Source organism: Sus scrofa, chromosome 8 (genome assembly GCF_054392235.1).
Source record: "Sus scrofa isolate SSC_HxYL_T2T_F1_AM1 chromosome 8, Sscrofa_HxYL_maternal_Yorkshire_Landrace_v2.0, whole genome shotgun sequence".
NCBI lineage: Eukaryota > Metazoa > Chordata > Mammalia > Artiodactyla > Suidae > Sus > Sus scrofa.
The window spans coordinates 131,904,742-131,919,320 of record NC_139390.1 but is presented as its reverse complement, the minus strand read 5'-3'; the positions used below and the strand labels follow the sequence as shown (position 1 = coordinate 131,919,320).

General features: G+C 35.8%; 1 protein-coding gene across 4 annotated transcripts in view; it reads left to right on the top strand.

Moving 5' to 3' along the window:
• Positions 1 to 14,579, top strand: part of SMARCAD1 (SWI/SNF-related, matrix-associated actin-dependent regulator of chromatin, subfamily a, containing DEAD/H box 1) — a 78,830-nt gene that overhangs the window by 29,323 nt on the left and 34,928 nt on the right. For all 4 annotated transcript variants that reach the window (XM_005666984.4, XM_005666985.4, XM_084973390.1 and 1 more), the window contains exons 5-8: positions 84 to 150; positions 5,877 to 5,980; positions 12,535 to 12,636; positions 13,584 to 13,665. In XM_005666984.4, the coding sequence (XP_005667041.1) occupies positions 84 to 150; positions 5,877 to 5,980; positions 12,535 to 12,636; positions 13,584 to 13,665 (355 nt within the window). The remainder of the gene's footprint in view (positions 1 to 83; positions 151 to 5,876; positions 5,981 to 12,534; positions 12,637 to 13,583; positions 13,666 to 14,579) is intronic.

The window sequence follows — 14,579 nt, the reverse complement described above, 5'->3', positions numbered from 1 at the left end:
TTTAATATATTAAATATTTGGTAATTTTGTGAAATAATTTTTAAAGTATTTTTAAAACTATTACTCTTTTCTCATTTTGTTAGTTGATTGAATCAACAAGCACTATGGATGGAGCAATTGCTGCTGCCTTGCTGATGTTTGGTGATGCAGGTACGCTGACTTAGTCTCAAGCCATGATGAATTATTGGTTGTATAATAATAAATATCATCTCACTTTTGATACTGTTCTTCAAATTACCACGCTCTTTCATGAATTCTTACAGGAACCTTAGGAGGTATTAATAGCTTCAGGGTTTTTACATGAAAAAACTGATGATTAAGAGGGTTAAGTGACCTACCTGAGGTCATACAACTATTTGGGAACTGGATTTTCTAGGTTGATTATTTTTTTTCCCCAAAAATGTGAGTGGGGCAAGTTTTTCATTGGTAATGCTGTTTTCTACAAATCAGTAGAGTTTTGGGAGTATATTGTCTTTCATAAGTGTGCTTTCTAATTGCATTTTAGTTCTGTTTGCATAAATCTAAGTCAGTAAGAACATAAAAATGTTTTTAAGAAAGTCCTAACTGGTAATTAGAATTTTTCATTTAGTAAAAATGCTATATTCCAGGCTCAGAATACAAAAATAACTATTTAAAGGAGTTTGCATTATAAAAGCACCTCCATTTTTTTTTTTAGTAAGTGCTGTCTAGATTTTTTTCTAACTTGTACATACCAAACAATTAAAAATAACCTGTAATCGCATTACCAAATAAAATATTTAAGGAATAGCAAAACTACACACCATTATACAATACATACACACATTAGGTTAAAAAATATGTAGTATTGGCTTACATTTTAAGAAAAGTCATTTGATGACTTATCATGGATAACTTGTCAGTACAATCAGATTTATCTAATCAAAAATTGCCTCCAGGAGTTCCTGTTGTGGCTCAGTGGATTAAGAACCAGATATAGTATCCATGAGGATGTGGGTTTGACCCTGACCTCAGTGGGTTAAGGATCCAGCATTGCCACAAGCTGCAGTGTAGGCCGCAGATGCTGTTCAGATCCAGCATTGCTGTGGCTGTGGCATAGGCCAGCAGCTGCAGTTCTGATTCAGTTCCTAGCCCAGGAACTTCCATATGCCACACAAGTCCTGTTTAAAAAAAAAAAAAAAAAAGCCTCCGTAATACTCCTCTCTGACTACCTATAGGATTGGTTTATTAACTATTTACTAATTAGCTTTTATGTTACATTATTTCATTATTATAGCACTAAAGTAAATGGCCTTATAAGTAAATCTTTATGTTATTATTTCTGTAGGCTAAACTTCAAACTAGGATGCTGAATCAAAGGGTATGCACATTTTAAATTTTAATATGTACTTCGTTATTAATTTTAAAGCTTATGCTTTCATCAATAGTGTGAATAAGTGCCCATTTTTAAGTGGATTTTTCTTTTTTTAGTATTTAATTTTTTTAAAACTTAAAAAATATAAAATAATATAATGTATTCTCATGGGCCTAATGTCTTCAACAGTTACCTACCTTATATTTACCCCCCCATGGGCCTTGTTTTGGCGTGGATTCCAAATGGTATTATTTTATCCACATGAAATATTTTAAATCTCTCATTTTCAGCAATTTGAGCAAAGGAACAGTATTGTCTGGTATATAGTTGCTACCCACACCAAGTGTTAAGATTCTTCCTTTTCTTTTACTTACTAGCCTTGTGACCTTGGTCAGTGTTGCCTAACTTTCCTGTCTCTGCTTCCTTAGCAGTAAAATAATATAATGATAACAGTACCAAACTTATATGTTGTTATGAGGAGGTGATAAGGTTATTCTAAGTGTCTCATTATAGTGAGTGGCATATAGTAAGTCCATAGCGCATGTTAGCGTTTATTTGGTCCTAATGGCCATCTAATGACAGAAATTGGTGCAGGAGATGCTTTAGTGTGTCTTCCTCATTACTGTGTCCCTCCTGTAAAAGTTCCTAAAAAATGGTAGGCTCAGTTAACGTTGTCGAATTGCTAAATGGTTTGAGAAATTTTACATATTCTATCTTGTGCTCATAATATTTCACTATTCCAAAATCTTTCAAAAGAAAAATTTGTAAAATAACTTCATTGCACAGTAGTGTCTAATCTTTTTTCTCTTGAGCAGTTTGTATCATTCAGCTTTATTCATTAATTTAAGATGTTCATTGCGTACCTACTGTTGGATGTCAGATGCTGTTTTAGGCACTGAAAATACATGTAGAAACAAAATGGACAAAACCTCTGCCCAAATGAAGTTAAAATCCTCCTTAAATTTGAACTTGGCTGACTTTTTTTCTGTCATTCTTGTGGTAGACTTTGATATTATTTTTTCTTCTAAAAAATGTTGGAGTTCCCTCATGGCTCAGCAGGTTAAGGATCTGGTGTTTTCACTGCTGTGGCGCAGCTAAAAAAAAAAAAGAAAGTGTCAAGTGGCAAATTACAAGGAAGAAGAAATCAGAGTTTTCTTGTTTTTTTAAGTAAACTTCCATGTTTCCTCTTAGAATGGACAGGATAGTCGCGTGTCAGTCATCTTCATCATTGGTAGAGTACACTTTCGAGGTAATGTATAGAATGACAGCTTTGTCTCACCAAGATAGATAACCTTCAAGATACTATGTCATTAAGACAGGAAACTATTTTTGGTGTTTTAGAACAGTTTTCAACAAGAGACCTTTTTAAATGCGTGTAAGACATTTCGGACAGTTACACAAATCTGATGTTGGACACTGATTTTACCAAACTACAGTCTTTTTATAGACAGTATCCTGAATATTAAACAAGAAGAATATCTTTGCGTTACCCTTCTGAAAGTTTTCATATGTGAATACCAAGTTATCAAAACAAACAAAAAAATAGGTATCCAAAGTTTTTACCCTACTTTAAAAGGTAAAAATATGAATATTGATGTTAGGAATCTAGCTATTTCTTCTTTATGTATGTATAAGAGTATGCAAAACATTTTTATGTGACTGTGATCCTAGTGTATTTGCTATTGTGTACCCTTTTTTATTTCTGTAAGTCTTTTGTAAGTTCTTTGTAACAATGTATCTTGAGTTGTCTAATGGGCTTTTTTTTTTTTTAAGGGCCCCACCTGCAGCATATGGGAGTTCCCAGGCTAGGGGTCCAATCTGAGCCACAGCTGCTAACCCACACTGCAGCTCACTGCAACAGCAACACCGGATCCTAGTCCACTGACCAGGGCTAGGGATTGAACCCGTGTTCTCATGGATTCTAGTCGGGTTTGTTACCACTGAGCCACAGTGGGAACTCCCTGTCTAATAGCTTATTGATAGGCACTTAGATACTTTGGTCACATTTCCTTATGTATGCCTAAGCAAACATTTTCCATCAGTTTTGTAAATAAATACCTAGAAAGGGAATCATTGGACTGAAAGATACACATCTGAAATTTTCTGAGGTGTACTCTAGGTTGCCTTCCAGAAAGACTGTAATAATTCATAACATTTAAAAGTGGCTCTTTGCCCACAGTCTGCCAAGACTGTCCATTTGCTACTCTTTTTAATCTTAGGATAAAAAAGGGTGCTTTCTTTATTTTATCCATCTTTATTAATGAAATTGAATATCTCTCTTTTTTTTTCTTGTTGAACTACCTATTCATGTTCTTTGTTCATAATTTTTTGTAGCTTTATGTTTTACTTATTTTTAAATACCAATTTTAAATAAAATTAATTTTTATTTCGAGTGTGAGAAACATCTCTAACCTGCTTTTTTTTCTTCCTGAAATTGATGATGGGTGCTCCCCCCAAAAGATGGGAATTTATGAAACACATAATTGGGAAGTGGTAGTGTAGAATATTAACTTGTTTTCTTTAGATAAATATATGTTTTAAATTAGTTATTGTAAATAGAATAGATTTAGATATAGGTATTTGTGCTCTTATTTAACCTTTGGTACTTAATTTTTAGTTATGCATTTCACTGACATTTATTTGCAGGTTTAAGCCTTGTGGCCACTTTATATACATGTAAAGAGTTGATGCTGTAATTTTAAAAAATAGTTTTATTGGAATATAGCTGATTTACAATGTGTTGATTTCTGCTGTACAGCAAAGTGATCCAGTTATACATATATTTTTTTTCATATTCCTTTCAATCATCATAGCATATTGAATATACTTCCCTGTGCTAAACAGTAGGATCTTGTTCATTCTGTATATAATAGTTTGTATCTGTTAATATCAAACTCCCAATCCATACCTCCCTCATCCCACCTTCCCCTTAATAGCCACAAGTCTCTTCTCTATGTTTATGAGCATGTTTCTGTTTGATGAACAAGTGCATTTTTATCATATTTTATATTCGACATATAAGGAATATTATGTGGTATTTGTCTTTCTCTTACTTCACTTAGTATGCTAACCTTTAGGTCCACCCATGTTGTTGCAAATGGCACTGTTTCATTCTTTTTTATGGCTGAGTAGTATTCCATTTTATATATGTACCACATCTTCTTAGTCCATTCATCTGTTGATGGACATTTAGGTTCTTCCCATCTCTTGGCTATTATGATTCATGCTGCTATGAACATAAGGCTGTGATGCCATAGTATTAACCAAAAATGTATATGTAAACAGATAGCTAAGACTGAAGAATTCTTTATTGATTTAAAAAAAAGTTTTTGTTATTTTTAGGAAAGGATTAAATATGTCTAAGTGACATGGCATAAGTCATCTAGTTTGAAGCTTTTATCAGACTTTGAGTATTACATATCACTAATGGTATTGACTTAACCCCAGCAAATACATCAGTAATGATGGAGTGGTGGTTATATTTTACCCTTTTTAAAGTGGATGCTGGAAATTAGTTGGTGAATGCAGAATGCACATTTACTTTATGAAATAGTGGAAGAAAAAAATTTTAAGCATTCATACTAACATGAAATTATTGTACATTAAGGTACTAATGGCATTCAATTTTGTTATAGCCATATTATGAAATTTTCAGGCTTACACCTTAAAAGCTGTCATGTTTGTATTTGTTTTGCATATTATATTTTTACAAGTTTTATTTTTAACTGTAGTTGGTGTACTGATATAATACTGAAGTCTTAGCTATGTAAGCTTTTAGCGAATGCTTTCATACCCACACTGCAATATGTTTCTGGGATGTGCTCTCTGAAAGTGAAGGTACTGAGTAAATAAATGAATGTTTACAGAGTATAAATATATAACATAGCTACTCCAGATCATATAGATTGAGCTTTTCTCTCAGTCATGACAGAATATGTAGATTTTCTATTACTGTCATTGGCACTCTCATGTTATATATACTCTCTTGTTTTTAGGTTAAGAGCATTAATCGTTTGGTCTCTAGTCTCAGTTCCTCATAATTTGTAAAATGAGTATATACTTATTTCATAGGTTTGTTGTGAAAGGATATGAACAATAGTTTGTAAAAGCCTTCTGCCGTGCCTGGTATATAGCGGATACTTAATTATTGACAGTTACCTGATGCTATTCAGATAAGCTACACTGATGGGCTCAACTTTTTTTTTTTACTAAATGCTCAGTCATGGGGGAGAACCCCTTCACACTAGAGAATCACTTGTCAACTTAAAGATGTACATTTTTAGCATTAAGGAATGTGATGGTTTACAGATAATGTAGATGTTTACAGTGATTTCTACTTTTTAAGGACTGGAAAGAGTCTGATCACCTGTCCTATAGTTGGGTTGACATTGAGTGTGTGTTACATGTAGCAGAAATAATGTTGGGCCTGATATCAAGAGAACTGTCTACAAGGGTATTCATTATAATAACATTTGTGCCTTTGTTTTGCCTTAATGATTATTAAAATATCTATGCTAACTTTGGGTGTCTTTCTCTGTTTTAGAAGGTGGTGGGCCTAGAAAAAGAAAATTATCTTCTTCTTCAGAGCCATATGAGGAAGATGAATTTAATGATGATCAATCTATAAAAAAGAAGAGACTGGATCATGTGAGTTAAATATGAATTGTAGCGTCAAAATTAGCTGCTTAAGCATAGAATGTGTTGAGTCTGAATATCAGACCTAAAAATATGCCTCAATGCATCGGTCTTCTCTCTCACAACTAAGAATTTATGTTTGCCTTGCATTTCTGACTTGTTTTGCTTTCTTTTCATCTGTGCAGTAATAATTGCTTATCTCTGAGTTATAAAATTAATTTTTAAGAATATTCTAGTGGTGTGGTAAAGTAACTTTTTGGGGAAATACACTTTTTTTTGGCTGCACCTGCAGCATGTAGAAGGAACTGAACCCGCACCACAGCTGCAACCTGTACCACAGCTGCAGCAACATGGGAAACTTCCAAAAATACACTTTTAAATTCAGTTTTATTTCATAAAATTTTTACAAACACATGGTTGTACAACATGCAAAATAGTGGTTACCATCACCAGCACCATTTCATCCTTCCCACTGACAATTCTTTTTTTTTTCTTCTTTTTTTTTTTTTTTTCTTTTTTTTTTCCTTTTAGGGCCGTAACCGCAGCATATGGAGATACTCAGAGGGGTCTAAGCAGAGCTACACCACAGCAACAGCAATGCCAGATCCAAGCCATGTCTGCAAGCTACACCACAGCTCACAGCAGTGCCAGATCCTTAACCCACTGAGCAAGGCCAGGGATGGAACCTGCGTCCTCATGGATGCTAGTCAGATTCGTTTACCCCTGAGCCATGATGGAAACTCCACCAGTGACAATTCTTATAGATGTCTCCTTTGATATTTAACTGCCTCTCAAAAAATAATAATGGTAATGCTTTTACTAGGTTACTCCAGTTTTCCGTTAACTTTTACTTTATGTGCTAGATCTACAAAGAGGCCTCGCAGTGAATCTAGACATACATAGTTCTCCCTGTGTGCAGTCATGACGACACAGTTTCTTCTTGGTAATCAAGATCGGTTACCCCAACTAGCACAGTAACCTCTTTCTTTGCCTGTGAGTTAGTGGTTTATGAAGTCCTACATAGTAGATGGCAGTCTCCACCCTGATTTAATGGGACAGTTGTGTGTCCCTCCATGGAAGTGTTATTCCCATGAGAACTAGTAATGATAGGAAGAAAAATTCTGTGAGCAGGTTTTAGGTTTGAGGAACGATTGATCACAAGTGTAAGTTTTAGTTTATAGACCTGTGTATAATGGCTGTAGGAGAAATAGCATCATATTAATTGCTAATTCAAGTCATTTATTTTGCTTATACATCTGTTGAAAAGCGTATCAGCCTTGTAGGATGTATCAACAAGTTTACATTCTGAATTTTCTCTAAGTGATACCGTTGTTCTGTCAGCCAGCTGCTTCTGGGTGTTCATGGTGAGATGAGTGAATTCCACAGATATGGATCCATTGCTGTAATTTTCCTCTAGTGAAATTGGCTCCCCTTATCAGAAACATTGATTATTGTGTCACAGTGTACTGTGACTGTATTAAGCTTTCTATATTTTTCTGTATGATGTAGTTTCCTATATATTTCTGTATTACTGTAACAGAGGACCACAACCTGAGTAGCTTAAATAACAGAAGTAGAAGAAAAGGAAAGATTATTGAGCATTTGGATTAAAGACCAAAGTGAAAAGAAACAGGAACAACCATTTTCACATGGGCTTTATATCGGTACACAAAGACCTTATATGGAAATCACTGTATCCTGCAGAACTGCCTTCTCTTAGTGACAGTAGTAGTTGCTTTAGCAGTTTCAATTGATGCTACAAATTCCTAAGCCATCAACTGTCACACCAAGTCATGACTGCAAATGGGAAAGTTAGTTGCAAAAGAATTTTCCAAATGTGGTGCAGAAGTAAACTGATAAGGCAGCATATATTGAATTAAATTCTCAATTTTGATTAAATAGGTATGTTATGAATGCATGCATCAAAGGACCCAAATCTGAAAGAAAACATAATCTAGGATTTCAAGGTTTCAAAGGTGGCAGAATTGTGATGTTTAGCACCAACTCCATATGAAGACTTGGAACTGAAGCCAATGGCAGTTTAGAACTTAACAAAAGAACTTTTTAAAAGAAATTGTTCAAGTCAGCCTAGAGGTTCAGCATAGGTATAGCAAAAATAGATAGACTCTCCATTTCTACATTGATGTATTTGCTTAATTCTTCTCTATTATAGAGAATGATTGCAAAAAAAACCCAGGTGAAAACACTTAACTTTTAAAATGCTTGTAATTCATCAAGCCCATTCTACAAAAGCTGAACTCAACCCATTTTTTTTTTTTCCCTTTTGCTCCCCAAAACCATTTCCCTGATGCAGCCTCTAGATAAAATGTGTTAGCAGTATTTTTGGCTTACTGAACATTAAAGTGAACATTTAAGATGATAGTTACTGTAATTGAAAGTTAGAATGCAGGTATGGTTGTAGAGTTTTAGAAGAGATTTAACATTAGGATGGCTGTTGCCACCATTGTAGAAGTCTGGAGTGGTAAAAAAGTATTAGCATTAGGTATCAGGGAAAGTTTTCCTTGATTTAGTTTGTGATTTTGAAGAATTTGATCCTTCACAGAATTTTTTTTTTTTTTTTGTCCTTTTGTCTTTTTGTCTTTTCTAGGGCTCCTTCCGAGGCATATGGAGGTTCCCAGGCTAGGGGTCTAGTCAGAGCTGTAGCCGCCAGCCGACACCACAGCCATAGCAATGCCAGATCCAAGCCACGTCTGTGACCTACACCACAGCTCACGGCAACACCGGATCCTTAACCCACTGAGCGAGGCCAGGGATCGAACCCGCAACATCATGGTTCTTGGTCGGATTCGTTAACCACTGAGCCACAACGGGAACTCTCACAGAAGTGTTTTAAATTCACAATAAGCTGTTGGTCTAGGAGAACAGGTTGGATGTGAGGAGATAGAAAATGCTATTAAGGAGCTAGGGTCCCACCTCGCTAAACACATGATGATTCAACCACAGAAGACTTGGAACAATTTGCTGCTGACAGCCCTGTGGATGGAGATGATGATGACAGTGACGATGAAAATCAAAAGGCTACATACACCGTGACAAATTAACAGTGAAGTTCTTGGGTGTTTTAAGTGTTACTGAAAACAGTTGTACTGATTTGAAGATAATGGCTTTGATGCTGACCCCAGGGGGAGAGTTGTGCATGGCATCCAGTTGAATCTTGAACCTCCCAGGCAGCTTTAATATGAAAGGAGGGGGCTAGGAAAGCAGCTGAAATGTATTGATTTTATGTGTTTCTCTTAAGTTTATATTTTCAGCCAGTACAGCAGAGATAACACAGAGACAGTGAGCCATGCCTTGCCATAGCTGTTCATTTTCAAATACCCTTCTACCATTTCATAGTAACTTCTAAGCTACAACCCTTCCAGTGCTGACGTCCCCAAGCAAAGTTCATTTCATACTTACTGTGCAGTATTTATTGTAGTATTTATGTATTACTTAACCATTTAAAATGTAAAATTACACTGCCCCTTTTTTAAGGTTTCTTTCTTTTTTTCTTCCTTTATTCCTTCCTTCCTTTCTTCCTTTCTTCCTTCTTTTCGCTTTTTAGGGCTGCACCCAGGGCTTCTGGAAGTTCCCAGCCTAAGAGTCGAATAGGAGTTACAGCTACTGGCCTATGCCACAGCCACAGCAATTGGGGATCCAAGCCTTGGCTGCGACCTACACCATAGCTCAGGGCAGTGCCAGATTGCTGACCCACTGCACAGGGCCAGGGATTGAACCCTCATTCTCATGGATACTAGTCGGATTCGTTTCTGCTGAGCCATGAAGGGATCTCCTGGGGGTAATTATTTTCCATTCTGGCATGCATGTATCTTAGGCCATCTAAAATAATCACTGCTTCCTGCTTATCAGGTCCAATCTGTGTGATGTCTTCTGTGTAGAGGATCAAAGTAATATACTGTGGACTGTGCAAAACTGTCAGAGTCCTTGAGGTACTGTTTTACGAAAAAGAGCAGGAAAGTTGGTTTAACCCTGAAAACAATGCAGGTGTGTCCATCCCTGACCCTGCTTGCCTTTTCTAAGTGGGATAGTGTAAGAAAGAGCACTGCTAGAATAACGGTTGTGTGGTAGATTTTCTCTGGTAAAAATAGTACATCTGGTATGGGAGCTGCACTTGGGGGTCATCACCTGTTTGCTTATGAAAATCTGAAGTAATTCTCCAGGACCCAGGCAGCTTTTGTACAAGCCAAAGAGGCACATTACACTGGGATCTAGGATGGGGGTGTCAGTCTCTGCAATTCCTTCAGAAGTACGGTGGGGCTGCTAGTGCTTCTTCAGAGGGATAGTTAATTCTAGGGCCTTAGATTTGGTATTTTCTGTAATTATGATCATTCTTCCATGGATCAAGAAGCTAATGTGGGATTTCTGCCAGTGCCAAGTATGTCAGTTTCAGCTCTGCATTCTGGAGCCAGAATAATAACCACAGGATTGATTCCTAACCCCTGTGCCCACTGAGGGAAATTTGAGCCCAAGAAAATTTGAGGAATTTGAATTCCATGTATTGCTTGGCTTCTGTAAAGCTTGAGTATAACCACTGAGCTGCATAGGTATTTTCAGTTGTCAGGGATAAGCAGAGCAGGCAGAAGTACGGGGATCCAAGAGTGAAGAGCAAATGATAGGCACACCACCTACTGAATGTTTAATTTGTGCTATCATATTTTTAGTTCCTTAAATATATTTGCTGTTTTCCAAATATTTAAAAAATTTTAAGCGACATTCACATAGCATAAAATTAACCATTAAAAATTTGGTGGCAGGAGTTCCCTTGTGCTCAGCGGGTTAAGGATCTGGCATTGTCATTGCCGTGACTGGATGTAGCTGTGGCATGGGTTTGATCTCTGGCCTGGGAACTTTTGCATACTGTGGGCACAGGCAAAGAAAATTCAGTGGCATTTAGTACATTCATAGTGTTGTGCAATACCACTTCTATCTAGTTCTAAATCATTTTTATCACCCAGTAATAGCATGCTGTATGTTTTAATCAGTTTCTCTGCGTTCTATTCTTCCCATAGCCCCTGGCAACTGCTGATTGGCTTTCTGTCTCTGGATTTACCTATTCTGAATATTTCATACAAATGTAATCATACAATACATGACCTGTGGTGTCTAGCTTTTTTCATTTAACTTAATATTTTTGAGGTTCATCTATGTTGAACCTCATTCCTTTTTTAGGCCTGAATAATACTTCATTTTATGTGCATACTACAGTTTGTTTATCCATTCATCCTTTGATGTACATTTGACTTACTTAAAACCATGAATGTGCTCTGTGAATGACTCAAGTTTAGGAAACACTTAGGTAATGGAAAAACACTGATCTGAGTTAGACACCTAGGTTTCTGTTCATACCTCTGCTGGTTATTGTCCATCTATGACCTTTGAAGGGATTGTTCTTAGAGTTTCAGTATCTTCAACTCTAAAGTGGGGGTGGCTGTATGAATTTTTGACGGCTTTAAAATGTCTTCTCCAAATATTAGTGTTTCATTATTCCCTTGCTCAAAATCCTGTTGCTTTCTGAATAGATTGATATCATTTTGGCACTCTAAGCAATATTAGCTGTAGTTTAACTTTTCACCTTTATGGCCTGTATATGGTCGCTGTGCTCCAACCCAAACGAGCCACTTATTATTTCAAAAACATCCAGTTTTCTTCTTTCTAACTCTCATAGCACTTTATGTCTCTCTCTTGTGGAACTTTGTCTTATTCCTAAGCTATCCCTCATAATTTATATCTAATTTATATCATTTCTATCTTAGGCAGTAAAAGAAAAAATAACACTGTTGGTTGGATAAGAAAGGAGGTACACGAGAACGTATGAAACTGTACTTTTCTCTTGTTTGTATAGCACATGGTACAGTTCTAAGCAAAGCAGATAAATGCTTTTAGACTGACTAAAATGTAAGACTTCTCTTATATAAGAACCCAAGGAATCTTTTTTTGCTTAAATATGGAATTTTAATAAGTTTCTTCACATGAAGTTAAGTGATGAGAGGAAAGAGTGTTTATGAGTAACCACAGTATTCCCAAATTAATATTTAATTTATATATTATTTAGCTCCCTATAACTTTATCATCGTGTCACTTTTATGTTGTGACTGAACAATTAATATTTAAGCCATTCCAGACTGAAGTACAAGCAAACTTTTCTCAGTATTTGAAATTTGAAAGGAAGGGTATGAAACTGTGAGCATAGATGAGGTGTTTTGAGGTTTTTTTTTTTGCCATTATACTTCAGTATACCTGATTTATTTCAAGTTCATTTGAGGATCATTCTAGTTTTAGCAAATTTATCGCATGTTAAGCATTGCATGAGTGATGTGTGAGTTACTGGATATGCAGTCAAGGTCTTTGAATGATCTTAAACCAGTACGTTTTTCATCCTTCAGATACAAATCTGTCAATTTTTATGTGAGCAAAAAGAAACACTTTAGGATTCTTCTTGATCAAATATAACTTCCAAATCAAGTTAAAATAAAAATGTGATTGTCTTAAGACTTGTTACTGATGATCTCTTAAATTGGTTCTTTTTTTCTTTTCCTTTCTATTAGGGAGAGGAATCAAATGAGTCTGCAGAATCTAGCAGTAATTGGGAAAAGCAGGAAAGTATTGTATTGAAATTGCAAAAGGAATTTCCCAATTTTGATAAAGAGGTGAGTAGTCCTATATAGAAATTTAATCACTGTGTACTGAATGTTTGTAAAACAAAATAGTGTTTGAGATCAACCATGTGCAAAGCTTAAGGTACAGGTTTTGATTTTTCTGATTAAATATGCTTCTTTATCAATATCATAAAATATCTTTGAACTGTTTCAATGCATTGTTTAATTATTTGCTAACTATAGTATTAGCATGATAACCATAACATTGCTTAATCATAACATTGTCTAAAATATATATCATCTACAGAACTATCTATAACCCCAAGACACTTGTTTTAGCTTTCTTCATATTTTCATCCTTTAAATTTTACATAATTTTAAAGTGTAATACTGCATTTCGGTATCTTAGTATTCCATAAGTTTTGGTCTATTTGCCAGACAGTAAAAATACTTTCAGAGGCAGTAAAGACCAATGCCAAGCATGCTAGTGCTAAAAGGGCCTCTGTTTAAATCACCTGATTGCATATGGAAGTGCATTATTTGTTTAACATTGGGAACAGATTTTCACTTGTACTGATTTATTCAGGTATATGAGCAGGTAGTACATCTGCTAAATTCTGCTGAGCTGAATGTTGTTGCCGTGTTGGTTCTTTACATATGTTCAAATTATATGCTTTGGAGCTTATAAAAGTCCAGTTGTGTGTTGAGGTTTAATTGAGCAAACATTTTTTTGATACTCTAGTGTTCATGGCACTTCATAGAGTAGAAATGCAAAAATTGTCAAGCTTCCTTCCCTTTGAAGAAGAACTGTTGTGTATTTGTGGAAGTGAAATTGTTTATACAGAAAACATTTATAAAGCAACATAAAAACAAATGTGAAATAGGTATGAATTATATTAAGTTTTTAGGTGATTTACTTATTTTTAAAAGAGCATAGAAGCTTTCAACAAGTTGTTAATTTTAGACTTTTAACAAAAAGAGCAATGACTTATTTCTAGGAATTACGGGAAGTACTCAAGGAACATGAATGGATGTACACAGAGGCTTTAGAATCTTTAAAAGTGTTTGCGGAAGACCAAGGTAATTATCTATTCTACGTTGTCATAGAAAATTCATACTTCCCAATGTGCTATATTTTAGTGTATAAGAAAATAGTAAAACTATTAGCCTAATAATCAGAGAATGGGATTGCAAAAGATGTTGGAAACCAGTTCCAGAAAGTTTTGGCTTGTTCTTTACTGCAGTGTACAATGAAACAATAACCTTTTTTTCGATTTGACTAACTTTTTTTGATAATTAAGGCTACTTTTAAACTCCCATGTTTTATTGAGTACAAAAGAAACATTTTCTTTTACATTTTAGTAGCTCTCAGACAGGAAAGAGCTTACAATCGCTGTTGTCGTATAATCACTGTAATGTAGACGTTCCAGCCTGCACTTATATGAGTATCCAAAGTACTGGTATCAGAAACTTACAAGGTAGGTATCCTTGGCATAGAAGAAAGCCCCTGATCCCCTGGTGGGACAGCCTTAATTTTCGGAACCAAATGGTAGAGGAGAAGTACTAGAGAGGAGTTGAATCACGTGTTTAGTAATATCCTTAAGCAGGAATCAGGTAGACTAGCTTTTCTTTTTTTTTGGTCTTTTTGCCTTTTCTAGGGCTGCTCTCATGGCATATGGAAATTCCCAGGCCAGGGGTCTAATCGGAGCCATAGCCACCGGGCTACGCCAGAGACACAGCAACGCAGGAGCCGAGCCGCTTCTGCAAACAACACCACAGCTTATAGCAACACCGGATCCTCGACCCACTGAGCAAGGCCAGGGATCGAACCCACAACCTCATGGTTCCTAGTCGGGGTCGTTAACCACTGCGCCAGTATGGGAACTCCTAGACTAGCTTTTCTTAATTGCAAAGCCAGCTATTTAAAAACCCAACACAGCGGCTTTAGGTTTTTTGTTGGTTTTTTTTTTTTAATGAATTATTTTAGGAAATGC